At 38.7% G+C, this 27959-nt stretch overlaps 1 protein-coding gene across 3 annotated transcripts in view; it reads left to right on the top strand.

Annotated features, from left to right (window-relative positions):
- Positions 1-27959, top strand: part of dag1 (dystroglycan 1) — an 89889-nt gene that overhangs the window by 47564 nt on the left and 14366 nt on the right. For 2 of the 3 annotated variants that reach the window (XM_003217546.4, XM_016991563.2), the window contains exon 2: positions 9759-10161. In XM_003217546.4, the coding sequence (XP_003217594.1) occupies positions 9883-10161 (279 nt within the window). In that variant the 5' untranslated portion in view covers positions 9759-9882. Of the gene's footprint in view, positions 1-9758; positions 10162-17251; positions 17312-27959 lie in introns of those variants that run through there. The other variant, XM_062970124.1, reaches the window with a different exon arrangement.

The following is a 27959-nucleotide window of genomic DNA, read 5'->3' as shown; positions in this document are numbered from 1 at the left end:
TCCGCACCCATGGAGCTGGAAGTGGCTTATCCTGTAACCCTCAGGTTTGGAAAAAAATGTTAACTCTCTAATGCCATTGGCTTTTAAAATTGAACGTATAAAGCTACATAGTGGCAAAATACTCTGAAATCTTACTTTTAATGCAATATAAAGATAGCACATTTGAGAATCTAATGGCAGCTTGTTTATTTCTTCTAGCACTGCAAGTTCAGAACTAGTTCCAGAAAGATAAGCTGTGCAGTTCTTTCTGTGAGGGGTATGAATAAAATTTGGAAGAAAGTGGATGAAAAATTGCTTCATATTTTCCTCTGTGGTGTCCCCCCCCCCCCCCCAGTCTGTGGGTGGCTTTTCTTTTTGGCTCTCTGTGAGCCACCTGGAGCTTTCCCACTTATTTAACCATGCACCATTAAGCTATAGATATTTATTTGCATCTCTCGACCACATTATATATTTTTGAAAACAGCACCAGCTGTATTGTGTTACCTCACCCAAACAGTAATTTAAATTAATTTGACTGTGCATGGACCTGCTTAGGAAACAATATTATGAATGTTATTTTAAGAAAATATTGCTGGAAATTGCATACACTTTCTGTTGTTATAAATTGAGTGTTATGTTCTTATGGTTTCTAAAGTGTGTACATAAGTATTAGATGCATAGTGCTAAAAAGGAAGAAAAATAAAGTAAGATTTAGAATCATAGAGTTGGAAGAGACCACTCAGGCAATTCAGTCCAACCCCCTGCTATTCAGAAAAATCACAGAGCACCCCTGGCATATGAACATTCAGCCTCTGTATAAAAGCCTCCAAAGAAGGAACCTCTGCCACACTTTTGAGGCAGTGAATTCCACTGTTGAACAGCTCTTATGGTCAGGAAGTTCTCTCTAATGTTCAGGTGGAATCTCCTTTTCTATAATTTGAACCCATTGCTCTGAGTCCTAGTGTCCAGTGCAGCAGAAAAAAGCCTTTTCCCTCTTTCTTATGACATCCTTTCAAATATTTTAACATGGCCATCATGTCTCCTTTCAACCTTCTTTTCTGCAGGCTAAACATCCCCAGCTCTTTAAACCGCTCTTCATCGGGCATGGTTTCCTGACCTTTGATCATTTTAGTCACCTTCCCCTGGATACGTTCCAGACTGTCAATATTCCTCTTGAATTGTGGTGCCCAGAATTGAACACAGTATTCCAGTTGAAGTCTGACCAAAGCCAAAGTTTGTAAGACCTAATCAGGCAAGACTTTTGGAGGGCTCTGATTTTTATTTACCATTAAGTCGAAGTTGACTGGAAAGTAAATAGCAACAGCAACACCAATAGAGTGTTATGACATACAGTTTGGAAGCACAGTGTAATACTGATTTCATTAGTCCTGTCCACTTGCTAAGCTTATTTTTACATCTTTGTCTGAGATGAGAAAAGTTCCTAGTAGCTGCAAAAAGATTGATCTAAAACTACTTGAAGACCTTTCTGCTCTTATATCATTGCTCAGTTTATAAACAGTTTGCTTCATACCTGTCTTTCTTATTGCTCCACTTAAATGAACAGAGTCAGTGTAAGTACTGTGTGGAGAGACATTGGTCAATGCTTCTACTCCTCTACTGATTCCTCAATAAACATGAAGAGCTTATTTTCAAGGGCAATAAGTGAAATTCAGTAGGTTTCATATTGGGGCCAGTCAGGGATATTGCCAGGTAGTTAATTAATGGCCCAGCCACCCAGGACATCAAATTTGCATGTGTTCATTTATATCTGTATATGTAAATCTAGAAATAATTACTAGGACTCATTTAAATTTCAAAAAGACAGCCAGTCAGTTGATTTCTCAACCGAATCACCTCAAATGAAATGAAATAAATTCTTCAATTAACTTCACACATTGTACTAGATCATTCCAAACCTATCATTTCTCCGGTTAGTAATAAATTTGCAATGGCGTGACAAATCCAAAAAACAGTGTAGGCTTTTTCATGAAGCCTCCTCCTTCCCTCTCTCCCCCCCTCCCTCCCCCCTCCCTCTTTCGCTGTCTCTCAGTCTCTATTTGGCTCTTACACACTCACTTGTACATTCCCCTGGTCAACTTAGCACAGGATGTTAAAAATAATAACAAAAAGCCAACTAAAAAGCAACCTCTTTTCTCTCCCCCCCCCCTTGTCTTTTTTCCTTCTGGAAAAAATAGCTCTTCTGGCACAATAAAGTTTGGGGGGGGGGGGAAGCTTTTACATGTTAAAAGTTATTCTATATTGAATTGTAAGATGACTACAGCATTTAGGGAGGGCTAAATTAACCTTACTGTCCCTGTGACAGACCTAGAAATCCTCCCTTGACTGTTCTTTTTTTTGGGGGGTGGGGGGTGGGGGGGGTCTCACTGGCACCATGGAGGCTATCCCCTTCCCTCTTTTAGCCCATTTGTCAAGTGGAATTGAATTTTGTTGAACTCTTCATTCCCTAGCTGAACTTTTTCTTAAATATTTCTCCATGTGTAGCAGTAAAAGCTTGGCAAGGTGTATCCTTGGTGGGCACTGGGAGCCCTCTTCCAACAACACCAATATATATGCAGGATTTGTGTGCCTTCATGTGCCTTCAAGTCACCCATTGACCTATGGCATGCTCATTAATTTCATAGGGTTTTCTTAGGCAAGGAATACTCAGAGGTGACTAACCATTGCCCTCTGTTGAAATATAGCCTACTGCACCTGGTTTGCCTTGACCAGGGGTCCCCAAACTAAGGCCCTAAGGTCATTTACCTGGCCCCTGTCCTAAACTTTAAGTCTGAAATGACTTGGAGGCACACAACAACAACAACAACCCTAATTTTGAACTATTTCATCATAGTTCAGCCCCTCCAACAGTCTGAAGGATGGTGAATTTGCCCTCCACTTAAAAAGTTTGAGGACCCCTGGCCTTGATAGTTTCCCATCCAAGTGTTAACCAGGGCTGATCCTACTTAGCTTCAAGATAAAACAGGATTTGTTTCCTTCAGGGTATTCAGGCCTTGTTCAGGATTCTAAGAGATAGATTTGTACTTGGTGCATCTAGTCTTACCCTAGCAAACCCTGTTACCAGTTATTTAACATATGTATAGTCAGTCCCCAAAGTTACAAACACGATAGGTCCTGTAGGTTTGTTCTTAAGTTTAATTTGATGGTAAGTCGGAGTAGGTACATTTTTTAAGTGTAACTTCAGGCAGGTGTGTGTACACACACACACACACACACATACATGTATGCATGCATGCATCTATACATACTTTGGATAGCACAAGGAAGCGTTAACACCCCTGTGATGTTTGTTTTGCTTTCTGTCCCCCTGCTTCAGTGGAGACTCCTTTTCCCCATGATAAATTTCCTTTTTGAGGGGTAGATTTCTCTCACTTGCTATTCCCCGTTCTTAACTATGAGTCATTTGTAAGTCAGAGATTTATAACTTGGGGACTGCCTGTATTTCAGAAGGAACAGCCGTTTGATAGTACAGAAGAGTAGGAGAGATAGGCAATATATTTGATGTAATTTTATTTTCCTGAGAATAGGTCACCAAGAATAAATGGCAGAAGCTCTAAAAATGGGGTGTCAAATTGTTTTCAAAGAATGCCTTAGCTTCAAGAGGTGAGGAATGTTGAAGTGTCTGTACTGTGTACAAGTTAATCCACTACAAAACCGCTTTTCTATTTGTAGATTTTTAAAAAATGAAATGTGAACACTTAAATGCAGGACTTTAAACAACATTGCAGCTTTCCTTCTTTTTTTTTGCAAAATGCTTGGTTATGGCGGAACTGTTTGAAGTACTTGGTGTTTTTCACTTCAGAACATTCATTATCTTGTGTCCTTCCCTTTAGTCTACTAGATTACATACCTAAAAGTGTGATTAGCAGGGCCAATATTTGCATAGCAACCTTGTCCCTAAAGCATCCCAGGGAGTTGCTGTGAAAAACTTTCCATTTGTGGAACTTTGGACTGAAGGTCCTACATTCCTTGGTGTTGGAGTGTTGAGGAAAAGAATCTAGATTAAGGAAGCATCCGTGATGAAAGGATTTTCCAAGGCTAATTTTTCAATGTGATTTGGATATAAAAGAATTCAGAAACTGATTCTGGAGATTCTATCTTTTTTTAGGCGTACATCAGCATATCTGTTGGCAAGGTAGTTCTTTCAGATGTTGATTACTTTTCTTAAAAACATTTTAAAAAACATTTCTAGGCCTAGTGGTTTGTGGTGGGTACTGAAAGTGGCATTTTCTTTTCATGTAAGCAAGACCCAGGTTGATGTCTAACTGCACATTGGCCTACCGGCTACTCAGTTTTTCTGGAGACTATGAAACAGACAGAGAGATCATTGTCTGTGATGTCTATCATACAGTTTGACCAATAAATAGCACACAATTAATTTCTGCCACCGTTGCAACTTTGCTGTGGCATCTGTTGGAACTTTTCTAGGTTATGTGTGAGTTTCTTCCTTTATGGAACATCTGTAACAGTCAGGACACTCTTCCAGGCCTTTTCAGTGGTAGCTCCATGGCTCTGGAACTCCCTTGCCAGAGAGGTATAATCGGCCCTCTCCCAGCCATGGGAGAAAAGCAGGATATAAATAAATAAATAAATAAATATTTTCAGCTGGTTACATATGGAAAAGTATTTGATTGCCTGGTAGCCAATTAATTCAAAGCACACTTGAGTGTTTTGTACATCTCATTTGGGTTTCAGGAGAGGAATGATATCAGAGCTCCCTTGTTAATGCCAGTGATAACATGCTGAGATGGAAGGGGCAATGAAGCCTGGATGAGTGTCATAGATCTCTCAGCAGCTTTCAGTATTCCTGTATTTCCACAATATCTTCCTGGATTGACTGCCTTATTTAGGAATGACACTGTATTCAAATGGTTACACTCATGTCTCGATGACTGATTTGGCAACATGGTGCTTGGACTCCCTGCATCTTGTCCATCTGTGTTGAAAATTGGACTAAAATTGCTAATGGAAGTCAACCAGGAGTTAGGAGTAGGGTTTGAATACTTTGAAGGCACCAGATCTGTCTGATATTAGAAGTTAAGCAGAATCTGGCCTGGTTAATACTTGCATGGAAAACTGCCAATTAATATCAGATTATTATTAATATTATTTATACCCTGCTTTATCACTCCTGCAGGAAACTCAAAGCAGCTTAACAGCATACAATTTAAAATATACACATATACTATATATATACTGCGCCACAGGGGCCGGGCTGTGGCGCAGCTGTTGAGCAGCTGCCTTAAATCACTCTGACCATGAGGTCATGAGTTCGAGGCCAGCCCGTGGCGGGGTGAGCACCCATCAATTAAAAATAAAAAATAGCCCCTGCTCGTTGCTGACCTAGCAACCCGAAAGATAGTTGCATCTATCAAGTAGGAGATAAGGTACCACTTATAAAGTGGGGAGGCAAGATTAACTAATTTACGACCTGGAATGAGGAAGTGCCGTCAGTGTGGATGATGAAGCAGCTGCTCCCCCTGTGGCCAGAATCGAACATCCCCTCAGAAGAGGGTTAACTTGCCTCTGCGTGTGTCTCTCAGTCTCTGTTTGATGTGTTTATGGGCATTGAATGTTTGCCCTATGTGTGAGAAGGGGTGATCCGCCCTGAGTCCCCTTCGGGGTGAGAAGGGCGGAATATAAATACTGTAAATAAATAAAATAAATAAATATACAAATATTAAAACAGATGCTATAGGCTATAATCTAGAGGAAGAAATACAACGTAATTACTGAGTATTCCCTACATAAGAATGCACTGGAATTCATGGTGTCACTGTAAGTTGACAGATAACTGGAAGGTACATACAGACACATACAGGAGTTAGGGATAAGCTGTCAATATGCAGCTCTTGTCTTTATCATCCCATTTCGGAGAGGCACTGGTGGTATCCGTTAGTATTACTTGGTTATGCTTTTACATTTAACAAAAATTAAATACTAAATTGTATTTCTTAAACTGTGTACCTGAAAATATGCTGAAGAACTGAGATTTCTGTTTTTTTAATGGATTTGAAAACTATGTAAGATATATTGGAGCATTTATGCCACTGACTTGATGGGCATTCTAATTTACATATGCTTCCATATGTGTCATCGACTGCATTTCATGTTCTTGTGCTCAGGAAAGTTATTTCCATTTCCTGACCTAAATCTTTTACATGACCTAGTTGTAGATACAGTAGAGTCTCACTTATCCAGCACTCACTTATCCAACGTTCTGGATTATCCAACACATTTTTGTAGTCAATGTTTTCAATATAATGTGATATTTTGGTGCTAATTTCGTAAATACAGTAATTACAACATAACATTACTGCTTATTGAACTACTTTTTCTGTCAAATTTGTTGTATAACATTATGTTTTGGTGCTTAATTTGTAAAATCATAACCTATTTTGATGTTTAATACGCTTTTTCTTAATCTCTCCTTATTATCCAACATATTCACTTATCCAACATTCTGCCAGCCCGTTTATGTTGGATAAGTGAGACTCTACTGTATGTTCTTACTTTCAACCTTGGTAGCCGTGCCTGCCTGTAACTAGTCCACCCAGGGCATTGTTGGCATTGAATTTTGCTTAGAAACCGCCCTGAGTCCCGTAGAGAGATAGGGTGGGTTATAAATAAAGTTTTATTACTTATTATTACTTTTATAACAAGGGCTCCTGTTCAATTATATGTGACATCCAGCATATATACGGCTCAGCCAAATGTTCTTGGTGCAACACCACATTAATTTAGAAGTTCTGAATCCTTTCTTGGTCTGACCACTTTTTCCTTTTTGCTTTTGGTCTATCAGAAAGAATAACTTTAATCTACACAGAATGTTAGGAAAGGGGAATTTATACTGATTTAGAGCTGTCAGTTGAGGTTCTTAATAAATAGTAAAAGTTGAAATAACTGTCTGCCTCTCTTTTTGGAGTAGGTTTTTTAGAAGTCATGCCTATTTTTCTTTATAGATTGCTCCCAAGGGCCATATTTTCCTATTGGTGGTAATAGATATGTTTGAGACTGAAATGCACACCATAAGACTTGATCAGCGAAGTGATTGTGAAAAAAGCACCTTGTTATCTGGATATATCTCCTAAATCAGTATCAGTTTTTTTAAAAAACTTGACCAGCACTACAGAGCTGATAAAATTCTGAGACAACTCTGTTTCTGTTTAGAAGACTACAAAAACAACTCCTAAGGCCAAATGTGTATAGTTCTATATATTGTGGAAGAGGCCACTAATTCCGTAAAAATATATGCACACATACAGCAGCCCTCCATATGGATTCTGTACAACCATCCATGGTTTGAAAAAATATTTTTAAAGCAAACATTAATTTGTCATTTTATATGAGATACACTAATTTGTTACATAATTGCATATAATGAAACATGGGCATACACACATTTTGGTATCCACGTGGGGTCCTGACACCAAACTCCAGCAGATAGCAAGGGCCACTGTATACATTTTCATTGTAATTATTTACTCCTGTTTACCAGCTTATACCAGTGTGGGTATTTGTTCACAGTGTACAGATATGCCTACAAATATCTTTATACAGAATTAGCAGTGTTTATATTTCCAGACTGCCTTGTTGTTCTCAAATGGATGGATTCCTTAGTCTGTGAGCGTGAGAATGGGATGTTTTAATTAATGGTGGACATTTGACTGTTTACATGTTTCTCTTGGCTTACCATAAGCTGTGCCAGCAGTGATCTACAAAAATATTGTACATGCCATTGTTCTTGGTTAGAAAGTCAGCAAAGCTTGCTGTTGAGTAATTTAATTTGAATCATGTGCTTTCAAGAATGAGAATTCCTCAGCTGAGCTCTAACTATACTTAAATATAAGCAATTGGTCCTTCTGGGACCAGGTACTATTATGCTTCAAATACATAATTCTCCTTGTGTCATGAACAGAACCCAGAATATATTCCTGGAATGCATGTACAAGCTGCTAGAATCTTTCCCATTTGAGTTTATCTCTGTTACTTTTGAACTGTTTACTTAACAAAATAAAAGTTTTCAGACGTATTAATTTCTGTATTTGAAATAATACAGAACAAGAACTACTCTTTTACATCCAGTTTGTTAGAACTTGGAATTTTCTCTTTTCCACTAGATAGAAGACACCATAAATTAGGTTGACTTTCCCACCAAATTTGGAAACTTGTAATAGCAATTAACACATTGACAAGCAGGAATGTGTCCACTGAAGACCAACCAAGATTATCAAAAGTCTGGAACTCAGCTTTATATGGGGAAACTGAGGAAGTTGGATATATTTGGTATGGAAAAGACTGAGAAGTGGCTATTTTTACATATCTGAAGGGATCTCATGTAGAAGATATAACCAGCTTGCTTTCTGTATTCTCCCAGATTTTTTTGTTGAAACTTTGTCTTTTTATTGAGTCCATGAGTGTGGAAGAAAATTATTTGACCAATGTTCTAAGATTATGTAGTAAAGTATGCTTGATTAAATGTTTTTGTGAGAAATACCATTCAGGAAGCTGCCTGTTAATTGTTTTTGAAAGACTTGCTCGTAATGATATACCAAATAACTGCTAGTCTAGTTTATGATTTACTTATATCATAGTCAAAGCTGTTTTGAGCCCTGTGTATTTAATGGAGAAACTGGCTTATATAAAGTATGTTTAGACAACTTTCACTTGGTGAAAGGGGTGTGATTGCTTTGTATTTGAATCTTTTTTTAAAAAAAAATAGCCATTGGATTCTGAGGAACAGGAACATTTTTCTATCGAATGCAGTAGTTCTGAAAACCTTAATGAAATACCTTTGTTATAACAGAATCTGAATATTAAAACATGTCTTCATGTATGTAAATGGACATGAATTCAATTTATTGTTTGTTGACTGCATCATTGTGGTAGCCTAACATATATTGGAAATAACCTTAGGAAATAAATTAGAAATGACAGCATAACCTGTTTTAAGAGGGACATGGGATTTCTTAGATAATGCCAATGCATAGTTAGTAAATCAAATTTATGCAAAGAGGTCCTTGGCCTTCCAAGTTTGAAATAGCAATCCACTCAGATCATAAGCAGGAATATTCTATAGTTTGGGATAGTTTGGGGTCTGTTCTTCCTTTAATGTTGCAGTAAATGTATTGTATGAACTGCCTACTGTTTGTTAGTTTGGTGCATTATTGCTTTGAAAGGCCACCTGGTTCCATGATTTGTCTCAACGCTTCCTTTGTTCTGAAACTGTCTCACTTCAGTTGGACTGGTAGATGTGGGAGAGGTTCATTAAGACTCTAGGGGACATCTGATCCTGCAGTATTGTTTGAAGCTAAGGAGGTATAAATATCAATAATCTGGATGGGAGATCCATGATAGCTTCGTGTAAGGGTATAGAGCAGGCCTGCACAACCTGTGGCCTTTCAACTGTTTTGGCCTCCAACTCCCAGAAGCCCTAGCCCGCTTGTCTAATGGCCAGGAATTATGGGAATTGGTGGCCAAAACAACTGGAGGGCTGCAGGTTGTGCAGGCCTGGTATAGAGTATAGGTTCTGAAGGACACTTGGAGACTAGAGATTATTATGGCTATGAGTGACAAAGGATAGGACCATACTTCTCTATCTGGAGCAAATGCTGCAGAATGTGACAAGCATGAACACAAGGCTTGATTTCAGCTGCTAAACAGCTTAATGTGTTAAACCAGCTGACATACATTAATCAGAGAATGTCATAATGATGTTTGCCTTCACTTACTGATTGACTTTGCATATGTTCTCCTTTCAGGTACCAAGGCAGGCAACAATGAATCTGGTGTGAAGAACGTGTGGATTGCACAGCTCTGTACAGCTTGCTAGGTCTTGGATCTCCTTTTCTGACAAGAAGAGTGTACTTGGTACGTGCAGAGAGAATGACTCTTGGATTTGTACAGCTGTCCCCAGTGCTGGGGAGGACTTTGCTAGTCCTGATGGTGATTACATCTGTTAAGTGCCATTGGCCTAGTGAAGCCTCAGAAGTTGTACGGGACTGGGAGAACCAGTTAGAGGCCTCCATGCATTCAGTGCTTTCTGACCTCCGAGAGAGTGTGCCAGCTGTGGTGGGAATTCCAGACAGCTCTGCTGTAGTGGGGCGCTCCTTCAGGGTCACCATCCCAACAGATCTAATAGCTTCCAATGGAGAGGTTATCCAGGTGAGACATTGAGAATCTAATAATCTTGTGCCGTGTCTTCCATTTGTCCTGCTTTTTTCTCTCTCTAATCCTTTCATGGTGGCTGCGTGTAGAAAAGTCAAGATTTGATGGTCTTGCATACCCAAACATTTCATTGGAGAGGAAAACCATTTAGCGCGGTATATCCATGGGGAATATTTTCCTGAATTTACTGTGGAAACAGACACCATGGATAATAGTTAACCATATTGAAATGAAATTATTTCTGCTAGAAGTTACCATAGATATCCTCCCTAGGAATTTGCTAGGTCCTCCATGGCTATTCTGAAGGAAGCACAGAATTGCCTGGAAAATTGCTATGGATGACATTTTGTCATAGGCGGGAAGGGGAAACAGCAGTTACTGGTCTCATGGGTTACTTTATTTTTTAAGTTACCTAAAGTGAAATATCCGTGCGCGCGCACACACACACACCCCAGACATACAGCTACCTGGCCTAGGCACAACAGGCAAAATGTATCTGACCTTTGCAGATAGAAGTGAGCACCCATTATGCCTTTGTTGGGTCTGGTTTCTTTACTGTCATGCTAAATAAGCTATAATTCAGCTTTAAAATACTAGCTACCCAACTGAAAGAATACCTGTTGTTTCACTCACTTTGAGGAGATGTATGTGAGGAAATGTTTTAGTGTCCCAAAAGGATGGTTCTGCTACTCGCTAACTCCCCCGGGTGGATTTTGTACTGTCAGTTGCGGGTGGATTTTGTACTGTCAGTTGCCAGACCAACAGCAATTTTGCCAGTTGTTCGTTGGCCAAAAGGTCAAGTTTGCAGCTGAGTGATTGTGGAATCATTTGTGGGATAGAAATGGTTTCTCAAACCATAAATAAGCAGGAAGGACTTGCTCAACTTGAAATACATTTTCTGTCCTGTTCAACTCCTCTATTGAAAGGACAATTTTCATTTGGTGGAGGGAAATAAGATGCATATGAGCCAATGGTTACACCAGAATATTGGGGATTAATTATGTGTGGGTCTGTAAATTTCAAGGTTTGTTAAAATTTTGTCCATTAACTGCTAGAACATTTTTGTACAGTATGACTCCCATGTCTGTAGGGGAAGACCTAGAAAATGCCTAGAAATATATATTTTTTCAAACACAGTTAAGTGAAATTGTGGGTACTGGTCCTGCAGGGACAGAGGTCTTATTGTACTGTGAAAAACTAGAAGTGATCATTATTTTACTTTGTTAGATAAATCTTAAAGCTTTTTTGGTATGATAAGCAACTGTTTACTTGTCATCCCTCAGTGATAGCTAGTAAGGGTAGATTTTGTACCCATATCAATTATTTTATACCCATGCAGAAGATCTATTTCAAATTCATAACTATCCTTAATTTGTAACTTAAAATATGTTAGAATCATAGCCTCTGAAGCTTTTGTCTTTTATTCTTATGTAAGGGTTAATTGAGTATCCAGTGTTCAAACTGTTGCTTTGCTAGCAACATTGTCCACATAGCATGTTCATAGAAAGCCAGATGGGTGTTGCTTTACAGTCTGAAGGTCAAAAGAAAGTGATAGGTACTGATAACTACAGTAGTAGGAAGGAATCTGCTTGTAATCTCTTAAGTGGTTTCCAAGCTGTAAAAGAAGTGACAGTTCTCCATCCCTTTTAGGCTATTTAGGTTTACTCCTTGAGATGCTCTTGGATCTTCAGATGGAGTGAATTGCAGGCAAATGGGAGTGGTGTTAATCCTGGGCAAACTTCAACAGTTCTCAAGATATTCAGAACCAAAGACTAAATGTTGATGTAGGATAAGAATTCACTAATAGGCTTTGCATGTGACCCTGATTTTAAGTAACCCCTTTTACAGCTCTTTCCTGTATATCAATTATACCTTTGAAAATATTTTATAGTTTACATTGACAATATTTATAGGATTTCAAATATCTCCTGAAGTTTAATAACAGTTATCTTCTTGGAACTGGCCCCATAAACCTGGCTCCTGAATATTATTCAGTAATTCGATTAGAAAGAGTGGTCTTTTGATCTTTTTTCCCCCTTTTTACAAAATATGTTTTATAACTTTTTTAAAAAAACCTTATTCTTAAAAACAGCTTTTATTTTAAAGATTTAAGGCATAACAGATCTGTCACTCTCTTTCACTAAAAACAGCCATCCCCACCAAAGTTTACTCCTTATTTTAAAGTCTTATATCAGAGAACCATGCCTTGATAAATGTCTTTAGTTGTTTACTATTAGCAGCCTTGAGCAAATGAATATGCTTCATCCTCATTTTGATATGCCATTTTAACGCTTTAGAAAAGATCTCTGACATGTCCTGAAGCCTTCACATTTTTATCAGTAGTATTTTTGTTAGTAAAGAAATGTTAACATTACAATTAATAATTCCAGTTTTGCACTCAAGTCCACAAAAGTGACAACTGTCTAAAAGATTTCGAACATATCCTTCCCCCCCTCAGTATATCTTTTACTATTTTATATTATACTGGTGGCATGAAAAAAGAGAAAAAAATCTTCCTTCTCCTATCAGCTCTTTCAGATCCGCATTATTTTGGCATCACTCTCACAGAGCTACTTTAAATAGTTTATTTTGTGCATGTATTTTAAGAACTGCATTAGCCTTTTTGCCGAAAGGATGCTGTGTAATACTAAAGGGCCAACAATAAGCTAGCATATAGTTACTGACCACATAGGAAAGCTGATGAAGAAACACAACCTACAAACAATTTACAGACCCACCAAGAAAATTCAACAAATGCTACGTTCAGCAAAGGATAAGAGGGATCCTCTAACCACTGCAGGAGTCTGCTGTATACCACGTAGCTGTGGACAAGTCTACATAGGGACCACCATATGCAGCACCTAGACAAGAATCAAAGAATAAGAAAGATACTGCAAACGCATTCAACCAGAGAAGTCAGCTGTAGTAGAGCACTTGATGAACAAACTTGAACACAGAATATTACTTGAGGACACAAAAATTCTAAACCACTCTGACAACCATCATGTAAGACTACACAGAGAAGCCATTGAAATCCACAAACACATGGACAATTTCAACAGAAAGGAGGAAACCATGAAATTGAACAAAATCTGGATACCAGTATTAACAAACACCAGAATCAAGACAGTAAATAAAGAACACCACTAAGAAACAGCAATCTCAAATTCAAAAAGAATTCCAGACAGTAAACAATCAAGTGCCTGTTAACGACTCCCAGAGGATGCCTCCAAGCAACAAAGTTCAGGCTACCTCTATGCAGATACCCTCACTGAATGACTTTGCAGCTTTATGGCTACTCAGTGTTGTTCAAGCTCGCTAATTACACATTCACACTTGTTTCAACAGACAAGGGGATTCTTTCTCTCAACCTGGATATTCCACAGATAGATAAAGATATATATACACACAAACACACACAAACACACACACACACACACACACTTACTTACTTAGGCGATCCCTCGTAGTTTAAGGATGATGATCTTCCAGTTGTGGGGTCTTGACAATGGGCTCTTAGGTGGCAGAAGAGGCCTATTCTTGATCTGCATGTTCTCCTGCAGTGAGGACATCAGTTTCCAGGTGGAAGGCAGTCCCGTTCAGGGTTGGCTTGACGGGCCTTCCTCTTGGCACGTTTCTCCCTTAAGCCCTCCATTCGTGCCTCTTCGAACTCCGCAGCACTACTCGTCACAGCTGACCTCCAATTAGAGCGCTCAAGGGCCAGGGCTTCCCAGTTCTCAGTGTCTATGCCACAGTTTTTAAGGTTGGCTTTAAGCCCATCTTTAAATTTCTTTTCCTGCCCACCAACATTCCGTTTCCCATTCTTGAGTTGGGAGTAGAGTAACTGCTTTGGGAGACGGTGATCGGGCATTTGGACAACATGGCCAGTCCAGCGGAGTTGATGGCGTAGGAGCATCGCTTCAATGCTGGTGGTCTTTGCTTCCTCAAGCACACACACACACACACACACACTCCACCTGCTTCATTGCCAACAGAACCTCTGAAGATGCCAGCTGTAGATGAAGGCGAAACGTCAGGAGAGAATGTTACTGGAACATGGCCATACAGCCTAAAAAACTTTCAGCAACCCAATTACATTATCTTTTTCCACTATCACTGCTGCTTAAAATCTTGCAGTGATTATTCTGCTAAGTAAAATGGAAGGTGAGGGAATACGATAAATATAATCGGTAGTGGGACATTTTTAAGTGTTTTTTTTTTAATACTCCTAAACCTAGTGTATTCTTTGAAATTTCATACCAAAGAATCTTTGATGATAGGCGTTTCAGTGTGAGTGGAACAATGGAGCAATCCAAGTGTTCTATGAAAGTGAGAGGGAGATATTTACTATGACAATGGTTTGCAACCTGTGAGTCCCCAGATGTTTTGGCCTTCAGCTCCCAGAAATCCTAACAGCTGGTAAACTGGCTGAGATTTCTGGGAGTTGTAGGCCAAAACATCTGGGGACCCACTGGTTGAGAACTACTGTACTAGGAGATTGTGGTAACTATAAAATAAAAATGTGAATATGCATTTTTATGGGAGCTGGAGTCTATGTTGCTTATCTTTTTGACCTTTCTGTAGCATAAGGAGTGAAGGTGCTGACCAGATTTATTTTATTTCGTGTCAAAATAAATAAGTTTAAAAGTGATAAAATAAAAGAAATCACAAGCAGCTAAATAGTTTTAGACCAAAAGTGGGCAACAGCGACCACATTGTCCATGGCTTTGAACAACAACTCCTCTGTGCATGAGGCAGGGCATTGCGGGCAAGCATACATATGCGGAGTTGTTTGTTCTGCTCCGCAGTCACACAAGGTGGAGGATTCCTCCAGGTAGTGCCACCTTGCCAAGTTGTCTTTTGATCTTCCCACTCCGCTTCTCAGTCTGTTCAGGGACTTCCAAGTTGCCCATTCTTGGTTTGCCCCTGGAGGAAGACCCTCATCGGGGGGCATCCAGTTGGAATTGCCTGGTTTAGCTGCCCAGAGGGACACTCTTGCTGTTGCTGGAGGAACATCAAGAGGAGTGGTGGTTCTCATGAAGCCCTTCCTAGATTTGAGTCTGGTGGGAGGAGGCTAATAGTCATGCAATGGGTGGCTTTCACAGTGTTCGACCTTATTTCTCTCACCGTTAGCAGCAACTTCCCGTTGCACGTCAGGAGGGGCAATGCCAGCTAACTTGTAGAGTTTATCAACACGTGTAGGTTTAAGGCATCCTGTGATTATTCTACATGTTTCGTTCAGTGCTATGTCCACCTGCTTCGCATGGGCAGACTTGTGCCAAACAGGACAGGCATACTCAGCAGTTGAGAAAGACAAGGCCAGGACTGATGTTCTTATTATTTGTGGGTCTGCACCCCATGCGCTGCCAATAAGTTTCTGCAAGATGTTATTGCGTGCAGCTACTTTGTGCTTGGTGTTCATGCAGTGTTTCCTATATGTTAGTGTTCGATCTAAGGTGACACCAAGGTATTTAGAATGGAAGCAGTGTTCGAGCTCTTGGCCTTCCCAAGTAACTTTCAGTTTCCTGTTGGCTTCACGGTTACGAAGGTGGAAAGCACACACTTGTGTCTTGGCAGGGTCAGGCTTCAGGTTGTAGTAGCTTTGTAGTAGCTGGAGAGATCTTTCAAGGTATTAGTGAGTTGGCTTTCAACTATTTCAAAATCTTTCGCTTGTGTTGTTAGGCCCAGGTCATCAGTATTTATAAAGCTCTTTGTGAGTGGTAGTTGTGGCTAATAGTTCGTGAAGATGTTAAATAAGGTCGGTGCAAGAACGCTGCCTTGGGGCAAACCATTATTTTACCTCCTCTATCTACTTTTCTGGCCCTGAAACTCCACATAGAAGCTGCGGTTTTCCAAGAGGGTCTGGACAGTTTTTGTAAAGTTAAAGTCCCGGGTGATATCGTAGACTTTATGCAGCATTTTTCTATGTTGCACTGTGTCATAGGCTGCCGTAAGGTCCACAAAAACTGTTCCCGTGATGCAGCCTTTCTCATAGCCTTCCTCGATATGCTCAGTCTGATGGAGAATTTGACCTGTACAATTTTTTCCTGGTCTGAAACCTGCTTGTTGTGCAATAAGCTTAGGTTTGATGACAGGTCCTAATCGATTTAATAGCATCCTCTCATAGACTTTATATAGATGACATAAGAGGGAGATTGGTTGGTAGTACCTGGGATTGAAGGCGTCTTTACCAGGTTTTAAAATGGCAATGATCTTATGATCTGACCAGATAATACTGTATTAGTGAATGGCCCAGGGCAAAACCAAATCCCATTCCTTTAGTCGGTTCACTTAGCATGATGACTGTATTTAAATGGTGATTTCTGTGACTGATGGGCCAGTTGACAGTCAATCTGAGAAAAGCTGCTTTGCCTGCTCAAATAGGAAAGTCCTTTTTCACAAGTCTGATAACTCTCACCATCTGCTGGCAAGGCTTTTATTTAACAGGTTTATTCTTATCAGATAGTAAGAAGCTTTCATCCCACAAACAGGATCTGAAAAGTTTGTTAGTACAAACCAAACAGGCTCATTATCAGCTATGTGAAATGTGATCACATGTTTGGTACTCCAGTCTACCTTGATTAACACTAGAGCTGCCCTGCCCCAGGAGAGGCATTCTTCTAGAGCATTCAGATGTGACAGAGAGTTACCTCTTTTTCCTCTTCTGCCCTCCTCTAAAGGAATGAATTTCTAACTGAACATGTATGAACTCAAGATTAGGGTCAACGTGGTGCAAAGAGCACTTTTTGCAAAAGCTTCAAGCTAATACGGTGGGAGCGGTTGGCAGACTGCCAGCTAACTAATGGCTTTAGAAATGTGCATGCCCGAATCTGTGGGAACCTGATGCTGCTTGTCACATGCTGTAGTGCTTTGGTAACACCTGGAGGCTCCTGGGATAAAAAAAGGATCTCATCCCAGAAGGCCCTGCTAAAGGACATGAAGAATATTTGATCTAGTCTTTCACTGGCATGCTTATGTATGCCTTCCATTGTCAGACATTTTGGCCTTTTAATTGTAGCTTCCAGATTTGGAAGATATGACTCAATCTAATTACAAACCAACTTTCTGAGGCTGACAATTCTGTGTTTCAGCCTTGCTGCTCATGAATACCTCCTTCCATTGGCATTGCATTTTGAAGGCTGAGAAGGTAACCAGTGAGTAATACTATACGTTTGTGCATGAACTGAATGAAGGTCACTAAAGTTTTAGTCCTATTGCCAATTCAGGCATCAAGGTCTCTGCTGACTATAGGAAATAGTGATAGTAAGTGGGGAGCCTTTAAAACATCAGTAAGCACCTAGCATCTGGTATACATTTTTCTCTTTGACCTTTCACTTATGAAAAGGTCACGTGTAGAGATGTGCTAACTTTCAAAGTTTGACTCTTTAATCTGCGCTGTCATTATCAAATGGAGGCAGTCCCTGACCCATAATACACAGCTAGAATAGACCAAATCAGTTGTTTTCAACATGGCAGCATTTCCTATGAAAGGAGTGTTTCATTTGGACAGTTAATGTTTTTCAGTAACTGCCCTTTGAAATTATTGGCGTGCCCTCTTATCCTGCAAGAGAGAAAATCTTTGTCCTCTGAATAGTTTCTTTGTAGTAAATATGGGCACATCTGCGAATGAAGACATTACAGTGGGAGTGGCAAAATGGTATTGGCTGGAACATCTGTTCAGGCCGTTGCTGAATTATGAACAATGCCCTCTTATAGAGAAGCTGTTTATAATGATTACCATAGTGTCTCTGTAAATATGGATCATTTCCACATGGGCCTGGCATGAGTTTTGGTATGCATGGTGGCAATACTTAAAAAGTGTTCATTCAGAATATCCATTTTCTTTAAGCACTAAGGCCTTATCACACTAGAGCAGTGGTTCTCAACCTGTGAGTCCCCTGATGTTTTGGTCTTCAACTCCCAGAAATCCTAACAGCTGGTAAACTGGCTGGGATTTCTGGGAGTTGTAGGCCAAAACACCTGGAGATCCACAGGTTGAGAACCACTGGTTTAGTTAGACCCAGGACCTCTCTGGCTGATCATTTTAAAGTCCCCTCCCCTAAACTACAAGCCCCAGAATTCTGCAGGGGCAGCCACAACATTTCAGATGGGTTGCATAATCTTTGCCTACTCTTTAAGCTCTAGTGTGATAAGACTGTCAACATATTGAGTTTTGTTGATTTGAAACTAAAACCTGCCTCTAAAATTTAGCATTTGGGATGAGCAAAATACTATTTTGACTGTAAATAGTCAGGCGGCTTCAGTTGTAACTAGTGGTATGTGCTACAGAATATGTGGAACTCCCTCCCTAATGAAATCAGGTCAGTCCCCTCCCTCCTGTCGTTTAGGAAAAAACTGAAAACATGGTTGTGGGATCAAGCATTTGAGTAGCAGACACAGCAATAATAATGAGAATATTTATGTGACTGACAATGGACAGACCTGGATTATGACCTGAATTTGTGTAATTTTAAAAGATGCTTTTATAACTGATATTTTAATTCTCAGTTTTAACTGTAACTGTTTTATATTTGTGTTTGGCATCTAATAGTTGCCAGTTGTGAAGCCGTCCTGAGCGCTCCCCCCCCCCCTTGAGAAGGAGGGATATAAATGTATGAAATAAATAAATAATATACTGTGTGTGTGCATTGTAGCTCCCTCTAGTGGCTAATATATCTGGCTCAAATGACTTACTAGTAGTCTTGGGTGGTCCCAGAAGAAGATACAACAGAGAACAAAACATCATCAGCTTCAGTACATATCAAAATATTTTTCTCAAAATAGGTGTCTAGTTTTATGTTTCTTTCATACTTTTTTCCAGGATAACAATCTGTCCTGCGTCTTTTCCCCTTAGATTTTTCACCTTTGAATTTGTCTCTGTTAAAATCTACAGTCAGTAAAGTCTAGCAGTTACTAATGGGTCCCAGATGGCTCTTGCGTGTATTGACTTTAGGTCTTGGACAGATTCAAGGGAATTCTCATCCAAAGCATATTGAATTGAAGGGATTCATCGCTGCAAAATGTGGTGATGGATATTTAGATTTATTTAAAAGGAGAATAGATGATAGATCAATATATAGACATGCCATGTTACCAAGTACAGTAGAGTCTTGCTTATCCAAGCCTCGCTTATCCAAGCCTCCGAATTATCCAAGCCATTTTTGTAGTCAATGTTTTCAATATATTGTGATATTTTGGTGCTAAATTCATAAATACAGTAATTACAATATAACATTACTGCTTATTGAACTACCTTTTCTGTCAAATTTGTTGTATAACATGATGTTTGGTGCTTAATTTGTAAAATCATAACCTAATTTGATGGTTACTAGGCTTTTCCTTAATCCCTCCTTATTATCCAAGATATTCACTTATCCAAGCTTCTACCGGCCCGTTTAGCTTGGATAACTGAGACTATACTGTAATTCAGCTTGCCCATTCTTGATTGCTAAATGCCAGAATAGTGGTATGAGGTGCTAACTTCATCATACTATTTCTATAAATGATCCAGAATGTTTCTCCAGTCTGTATTCAAGAAAGAGTGTTAGAATCCAGCAAGGTAGTTTTATACTTACAAATCAAAAGAGTGTCTGAATTCAAGATTCTTCAGTCCTGTCAAAAGTTCAGCCAGGCATTGTCAGTTTTAACCTAGATTTAAGAAATATTTTAAGTATAAGGTGAAAGTATATCTAGATAATCAAAGTACCTTTTTTGTTTGGAGGAAACATAACATTGCTGTGTATAAACTCCTAAGTGTAGGAAAAATATTCTTTCATAAGCAACTTCGAAAAAGACAGGTCTTTGTCATGAGCTAAATGTGTCACTGAAGCTTATAGCTATCTGTTGGAGACCTCCCTGACACCATTTCAGCTAATGCCCAAGCAGCCTGAAGCCTCAGATTCAATCCAGCATAGTATCAAAAAGCTCCAGCCACATGTTCAAATTAGTACCAAGACATATCGGTAATCCAAAGGATTCTTGCTATTTTCTAGATGAATTGATTCCAGAAGATATTTTAGCCTATACTATCTTAGCCAAAGGAACATCCCAAGTTTGTACCAAGAAAATTGTCACTGGGATTGAGTGTAAAAGGCCTTTGCATACTTAACTAATAAGAATGGCTGTTAACACTAAAATTAGAAATACAGAAACCAAAAGAAGTTGTCATGGTCCAGTCATCAAATAGTACAAACACAGACCACAGCTCTGCTTGCTATTCCTATGGTAATGTGTTTGGTGGGATAATCTTTGTAACCACCCTAGTTTCTCCTTACTATACTGAGGAAGACTAATATTCTTTAAAGAATGCAAGAAAACTGTTAGGACTTCCTTTTCCATTCTTCTCTACAAAATTCTGCCACAGTAGTTGTGGCTCAGTGGAAGGGTAAACTGAATTCTGCTGTTTTTGACAAAAGGAATTGGACAGGATGGGTTACAGATTTTCTTTTATGTATTCCACTTGATCAGAAACAGTTGGCCTTGTTTTATAGGACTCTATCTAATCATTTTAGACTCGGAAATTAACACAATTCTTCAGTTTGCAAAGCAAACATTTTAGCAGAACATTATAGCCCTGCATTTTCATCCGGGTTAACATTCTAGCATATCACCATTTATCAAAGATTTTGTTTTGATAAAAAAAGGTTTATTTGTTGCCAAGATTTATAATAGAGCAAGGTGACTTGGTACTCTGCACTGGATCTTGTACTAGGGGAAAGGCAGGATCTAAATTAAATAAATAAAGTAAACTGTAAATGAAAAATAGTTTCACTCTCATTAGTCTACTCAGCATTGTATGTTTCAATCTTACAAATCTTCTCATCAATCTTTTGAAGCAACAATATTGATTTCTGATCTTACAATCAGGAAAGATTCTCTTTTTCCCATGAAAGCTTCAAATTGTAAGTGGTGTCTTTGACTGTCCTTTTGGTCACACCTTTCTTTCTTTGCTCCGTTTCTTAGTAACAGGCTTTGTTCTCGTTTTCCATCATTGGCAAGCCATAACATCAAACAGACCCCGCTTATTCAGCATAGCTGTGCAATTGGGCTTCATACTTATCTGTCATTAGGGATTCTCTGTTGCACCATTTGTATTCCAGACCTTCAAGATAAGACAGTCACCTTGCTGAATAAGGGTGCAGTGAAACCTCTCCATCATTGATATGAACTGAGACAGTTCTACTGTATATATGTCTTAGGGCCCAGGAAATATAGTAAGGTGTGACCAATGTTAGACCTGCCAGATATCAAGCAGTTCAATGTGGACATTTTTGTATGACTTCTATTTAAGCTGTATGACTTCTCTGGAAAGGAAGCTGGTTCACTACTACTGACCTTCAAGACACTTGCTTTAATATTGCCTTGCTATTTTAAGTTCCTGAGATTAGCAGTAAAAGACAAACTTGTTCCAAGATTTAATGTTTAGCATTTCCACACTCTTCTTTTTTCCCCCCAAACATCTGTACTCTGGATGTTTACATATATCTCTGCATAGCCAATTGGCTGACAGTATCTGCACCTGTCCATCCTCCTGACAGAGAAGCATCTGGATCACCTATATCCAATTTGCATCTCTATGTGCTAACGTGAAGAGGTTTTATCTAACCCTCATCAAGTTACAATAAAACTATCAAATTTATCAGGGCACATAATGTTCATGTAATCAATACACAATCATTTTGTTGCGCCTGTGACTTCATTTGACTTAGTTGGCCCTTAAACCTGATAGAGCTGTATTAGAAGTGAGGAAATGTTTTCTTCCCAATACTGGAATATCAGTTTTTAACCATCAAGAGGGCAGGAAAAAAATCAATTTTTACAGACCATGTGACCATTTAAACTTCAATTTCATGTCTAATTTTTGTTTTGTGCATTTTAATATGTATTTTATGTAAATATTTTTAATTTGTGTATTTTATGGAGTGTTTTTAAATGATTATGTGTGTTAGCAATGTTGTAACCCACCTAGATCCATGAGGAGAGGCAGGTAAGAAATAAAATAATAATAATAAGTTCCATGGCATGGGTTATTAAAATACAATTTCCTATCTTTGGGGAATATGTTCCAAGTCACCTGCAAATATGTGAAATCACAGATAATGCTGTGTTTTTACTATAGAATTGCACTGGAAACCTACAAAAACTTCTGGGGAAAATATTTTTAGAGGTAACTGAAACTGCATATTGAATCCATAGAATAAGGGGGTATAACTTTAATTTAAAAGAATATAAAACACTAAATATCACAGAAGTTTCTAGTACCAGCTTTATTCGTGTACATATTTACTTCAATATAGAATGAAGCAACTACAGGACAATTCCAAACATATGGGTTAAAGAAACATTAGTAGTATTATTGCTTTAGCAGTTAACCACTTTAGATAAGACTTGATAAAAAAGACATTGTGGTGATCATTTTTTAGAATAACAGCTTTTGTTGGATGTAGCAGATTTATAGTCATAATTGTTATTGATGTTAAAGCTGCAGACTATTCATTGGGCCTTCCAATTTCCTATTTCATTCCTGCTGCAAACTGATACAATATTTTGTGTGTGATAAATTCTATCTACCCTGTTAGTTTAGATACCCAGCTTAGATACTGAACCTCAGTTGTGTTCCTAATATTAAAAGAACTTCTTAAGTACTGAATTGTAGAATCAAATCTAGATTGTAGCAAGTGTTGTGAATATTGTCATTTAGCTGCTGAAGGTAGATTAAATTGATCTTGCAGAATTGAAAAGGATAGTTTCCTATTCAACTCAAATTGATGTTATGGATTTCATGGATTTCCCTTTGTCAGTAATCCTCAGTGTCAGACTGCACATAAGAGTCCTCTAGAAACGTTTCATAAGTATTTTCACCCTAGAGATTGATGATACTCTTAACAGCTTCTGAGTTACATTTCTTAAAAGCACTCCACTAGTAATGGTCAGACACCAGACACCTGTTGAAGGAAGTTGCATTCAAAACATAACAGATATCTGTTAATTGTATTGACAAATGTCTTACTGACTGGACATGGAGTTCCCTGCAACACTCATATCATCAGAAGGAATTGAAATTTCACTTAAATGTTTCAAAGTTACTGGAAGTTATGGACTTTGAGAGTATTTTGACAAATATTCAATAGCAAGGTCACTACCACTAGCATCATAATCCATAATGTACTGTATCAACAAACAGAATGGCACTTGATTGTGTGCTCCTTCTCATACAGCCCTTTTGATACTGGTGCTTTGCCACACAGATCCAATTCATCACAGCCCATCTTACAGGAGAAGATAGTTTAACCACAACACACTCAGATACTCCACCTCAGCATATCACAGTGTACTTTGTAAGGCATCACATACAAAGGGACTTGGACAAGATGCCTGCCTATACAAAGCAAACATCAAGTGCTATGAGGAGTAAATACAGGAAATACTATACTCCTCAAGCCACGCTAACAAATCAGGGGCATTATTGTTGCATCATTTAAATTCTAATCAAAGGAACCAAGTACTTTTCTGTGCCACTTCAGTTTCCACTCATTCTTCTCTCCCACTTCTTTGAGAACACTGAATATACAGTGCTGCCCAGCACGCCACCTCTGAAATTGAGGATTTACTTCATAAATGTTCTCCAGATCTTGAGCTACTGTCCAAAGTTGGCCACAGAAAAACATGGATCCACACTGTCTTCTAACAAGTCCTTGTACATTAAGAAAGTTTTGGGTTGTATTTATTTTGCATTAAATGAGCACACCTTAAATATATTGCTTTTGTTAGTAGTGGTTTGTGCTTCTCAATTATTTAGTTGTGATAAATCCGAAGTGTGGCATCTCCAGTCCTTGCTTCATAGCCAAAATGTTAAAATTCTGAGGATTATAAAGATGGAAGGAGGAAACATGAATTATTCATATTCTCTATATTAAATTTTAAAATTTCCCTTCATGTAATTGATATATGGGCAGTATACAAGAGTAAGTAAAACAATTAAAACTCCAAATAAGATAAGACAGAAGTGGCTAAAACAATAAAATAGGTGGTGTCAGCTAATCTAGCAAAGCTTAGGCACACAAAAAGTTTTGATGTGCTGAGATGATATTCATGGCAACCACAACTCCAAGAGTGTAGCATCCCTATCAGATATGAAGGAAATTGTAGATCAGGTTTGGCATAGCTGCAAAGCCTGGGACTTCATCTTCATCTGCATCCTTCCCAATGTTGTTGAACTTTATTTTCTATCTAGCCAATCTAGCCAAGAGTGAAACAAAATGGGAGTAATAGTTCTTCCACATATAAAGTAGCCATGGGCAAACTTTGCCCCTCCATGTGTTTTGGACTTTAACTCCCAGAAATCCCAGCTAGTTTATCTGCTGTTAGGAATTGTGAGAGCTGAAGTCCAAAACACCTGGATGGCCAAAGTTTACCCATGCCTGATATAGAGGGTGGAAAGTGTCTTAATCATATTCCAAGAATTATGCTTGACTTTGTATTTTAAACAATTTATCCAAAGTAAGTAACAGATATGCTGCAGCTTCCCAAAATCAAATGGTTCAACTCCATTCAGCTTTAAGAAGATTTGAGATGAGTTGTACAATTATGAGATCTGTCAAATGATATCAAGATGCTTTCAGATTTTTATTGACAATTTCCGTGTGTCCCAAAAAGGCTGTGATGGCATCAATCCAGTCTTTCCTTAGTTGCTGCCATTGAATCCTGTGTAGATGACTTTTCCTGCCATGAGTCACAGTTTTCTTTGAAAACTTTTGGAGATATGTTTGTTTCTAGTTGTACCAAAATAGCTAGAAACAAAAGTTAGCCTTCTCTTATCATTTGAGGAAATTCTTATGTCCTGAATGAAATGGAAGAGTTTAAAGACTTGCTCATAATAGTGAGAGACAGCACAGAACATGACTTCTTCTCAAATTGAAATACGGTACTTTAGGGTTCCAAATTCAGCAGCACATTTGTATGAGATAACTGAGAAATGCTCACTTACTGTACAGATAGTATAATATATACACTTGAAATTATTTGTATTGTTCCTATTGCAATATTTATACAGTAATATTACTGTGTTTGGGTTCACATAGCACATACGGCCATTTTTCCTCTGACCATTTCCATTTTCTGCTCTTGTGGCGACTTTTAGGATATGAGAACAGGCACCTCCCTCAAGCTGTATTGTTTGTTGCACAATAGCATGCAAGAGCATGTCTAGAATGAGATACAACTTTGGCAGTACTTGAAGCAAGACTCCTCTGTTCTTTTGGATCATATTCACAAATTCCAGCAGCAAGTGAAGTTAATTTTGGAACTGGAAAGAAAATATATCCGGTAATACTTACTTTGCTAACATTCTTCTTCTTTTCAGGAAAATGAAGCACTCTGATGGTAGATAGGCTAAACTTAATCCGCTATTGTAATGTTTGACAGACTCCTTATTTTAAAAAACTCTATTACGTTGTTGTTCCTCCCATGCCTTACAATCATGTGGACACAAAGCAAGGCCCTATGCACTGACCTGCTTTCATGTCACTTGCTGTCCCCACACTGCCAGTCCATTGGGGGCTAATGTGAAAAAAATGAGACCAGTTACATGTGTATTGGGAACTATGATTGCACAGATATCCTGTACACTGGGAGAACCCACATATATCCCAACATATATCCTTATATATCCTTTACAAGGACCCCTCAACATATAAGAGTGTGGGGGAAGAGTACAACCAACAGGGTGTGGGGCAGTTAAAATACCTGTAGCTCCCAATGATCAGGTGGCAAGAAGAAATGCTTAGGCTTCATATACTGGAGAAAGAACTGAATAATTTACTTTTGTTCTTACAACCACATTGCAACAGTGCGATTTAGTTGGAGACACTTCATATAAGTTTTTTATTATTGGAAATAGTTCTTCATTCTCATCTGCACAAATCCTGAACAAGACAATAGGTTTATTTGAAAAAATGAAATCACCACAATACCATATTTAGTGGAATTCGGAACTCCTTACAGTTGTCCAGAAGCCAGTGAAAAAAGTAGGTTTTTAAATTAAATTAGATGGGGAAAAACAGTCCTTGAGCTGCTTGTGGTTTGTTTTGTTTTTTCCCTTTAAGGACATGGGGCCAATATTGCCCTACTTGGGAACTGGGGGGGGGGGGGGGCTCTGGGCCATTTGTGACCCACAGGCCATTTTAGATCCAAGAGAGGCCCTTTTCCTAATAAAGAGTAACCTAGAGGTCTCCTGGGAGATGCGAATGCAGTTCCTATCCTGGCAGTGGTCCATTCTGACCTTAAAATATGTTTATGCTGAGACTTCATGTATGACAGAGAGGTATGATATTATGAAATGGGACGCCTTGCAGACAAGGCCTTCCTTTGTTTTGCTAATAAACAAGACTGTAGGCTGTGGCAGGGAAATAAGACCAGTGAAGATTTTTCAGTGGTTTGGGAGGTTTTATATAAAGAAGGCATGGGCAGACTCTGGGTTTCCAGTGGCCAACTATCCTGTACCATGGGGTTGGCTGTGTATGGTACCCTTTCTGGAGAACAGGCATTAAAAGAGAATTTCTACTCTTGTAAGGAATGGTCGGATGGTCTGGGTTTGTTTGTTTTGTCAAACAAAATTAAGTGGAAAGAGGGTTAGAAAGAGTTAGGGGATGCAAAAAATAGAGGTGAACATAGTGAACATATTTTTGTTATATTCCTCCTTTTAGTAAACTGCTGAATAGTTCAGTTCATGCAGTAGACAAAAGAGGAAAGCAAGTGGTTAAACTGTTCCTAGGAGTGTAGGATTAGCATTTTAAAATGTTTAATATTTTAAAAAAGCAAACTCGTCTCTTGCTTCTACAACATTCTGGATGGCAGTTTCAGACAGATCTTGTGCATGTGTACTGGAAAGCAAAACCTCCTTTGTTCAGTAAGGTTGACTACCAAATAGATGTGCTTTTCAAAGAATTGATCTTGCTTAGCATGTTTATGTGTATGCAAAAAGTCAAATAGAAATCTGGCTGGTGACTTGAAGTACAGATGTAATTATGCAACTCAAAAAACACTTGGGTTATATTTCTGGGTTCAGGGCTCTTTGTGGACTCAATTCAGTTGCAAACCATTTTGAACAAGTTCAAATGCTTAGGATGTTGGTTTATTAAGCAGATTTCTTTCAAGCATGTAAAAAGCTAAAACGTGTTCTTCTGCTGCTCACATGTTCAGTCTTCTTACTTAGTATCAAGGCATTACTTGCAAAGACATAGCAAGCCTGGTATGACTGCCCCGGACTGACTTATTTGTGTTCAGATGAGTTATTGTGCTCCTTTAAGAAATTAAACAAGGCATCCCTTTTTAAAGTAGAGTATCTGTAAAGGCATTAGATTGCTGTTTAATATTCTTAGTGCAGGAGAGGCCAGAAAGAAATGTACCAAACTAATTGAATAATTATTTCAGAAAGAATTATAATCATTATATAAAGTCAAGAAACTTTATATAATTTATTAAGACTCACACATTCAGACAAGGGCAACTTGTTGCCTTCCAGATACAGGTCATGCTGAGGGATACTGGGTGGCAGCCCCAAAATATCTGTAGGATACATGTGGCCCACTCATCCTAAGGTACACTTTTCACAGGCATCATTGGATGCAAGATACATATTATCCTCAAGTTGTTCGTGGATATTTGTCAACTAATCACTTGTTGATGTTTATTCAGTCATTTGCTTCCGACTCTTCGTGACCTCATGGACCAGCCCACGCCAGAACTCCGTCAGCCATCGCCACCCCCAGCTCCTTCAGGGTCAATCCAGTCGCTTC

This window comes from Anolis carolinensis, chromosome 2 (genome assembly GCF_035594765.1).
Source record: "Anolis carolinensis isolate JA03-04 chromosome 2, rAnoCar3.1.pri, whole genome shotgun sequence".
Taxonomy (NCBI): Eukaryota; Metazoa; Chordata; class Lepidosauria; order Squamata; family Dactyloidae; genus Anolis; species Anolis carolinensis.
The sequence above is the reverse complement of the archived record's forward strand: the minus strand, read 5'-3'. Positions and strand labels throughout refer to the sequence as shown.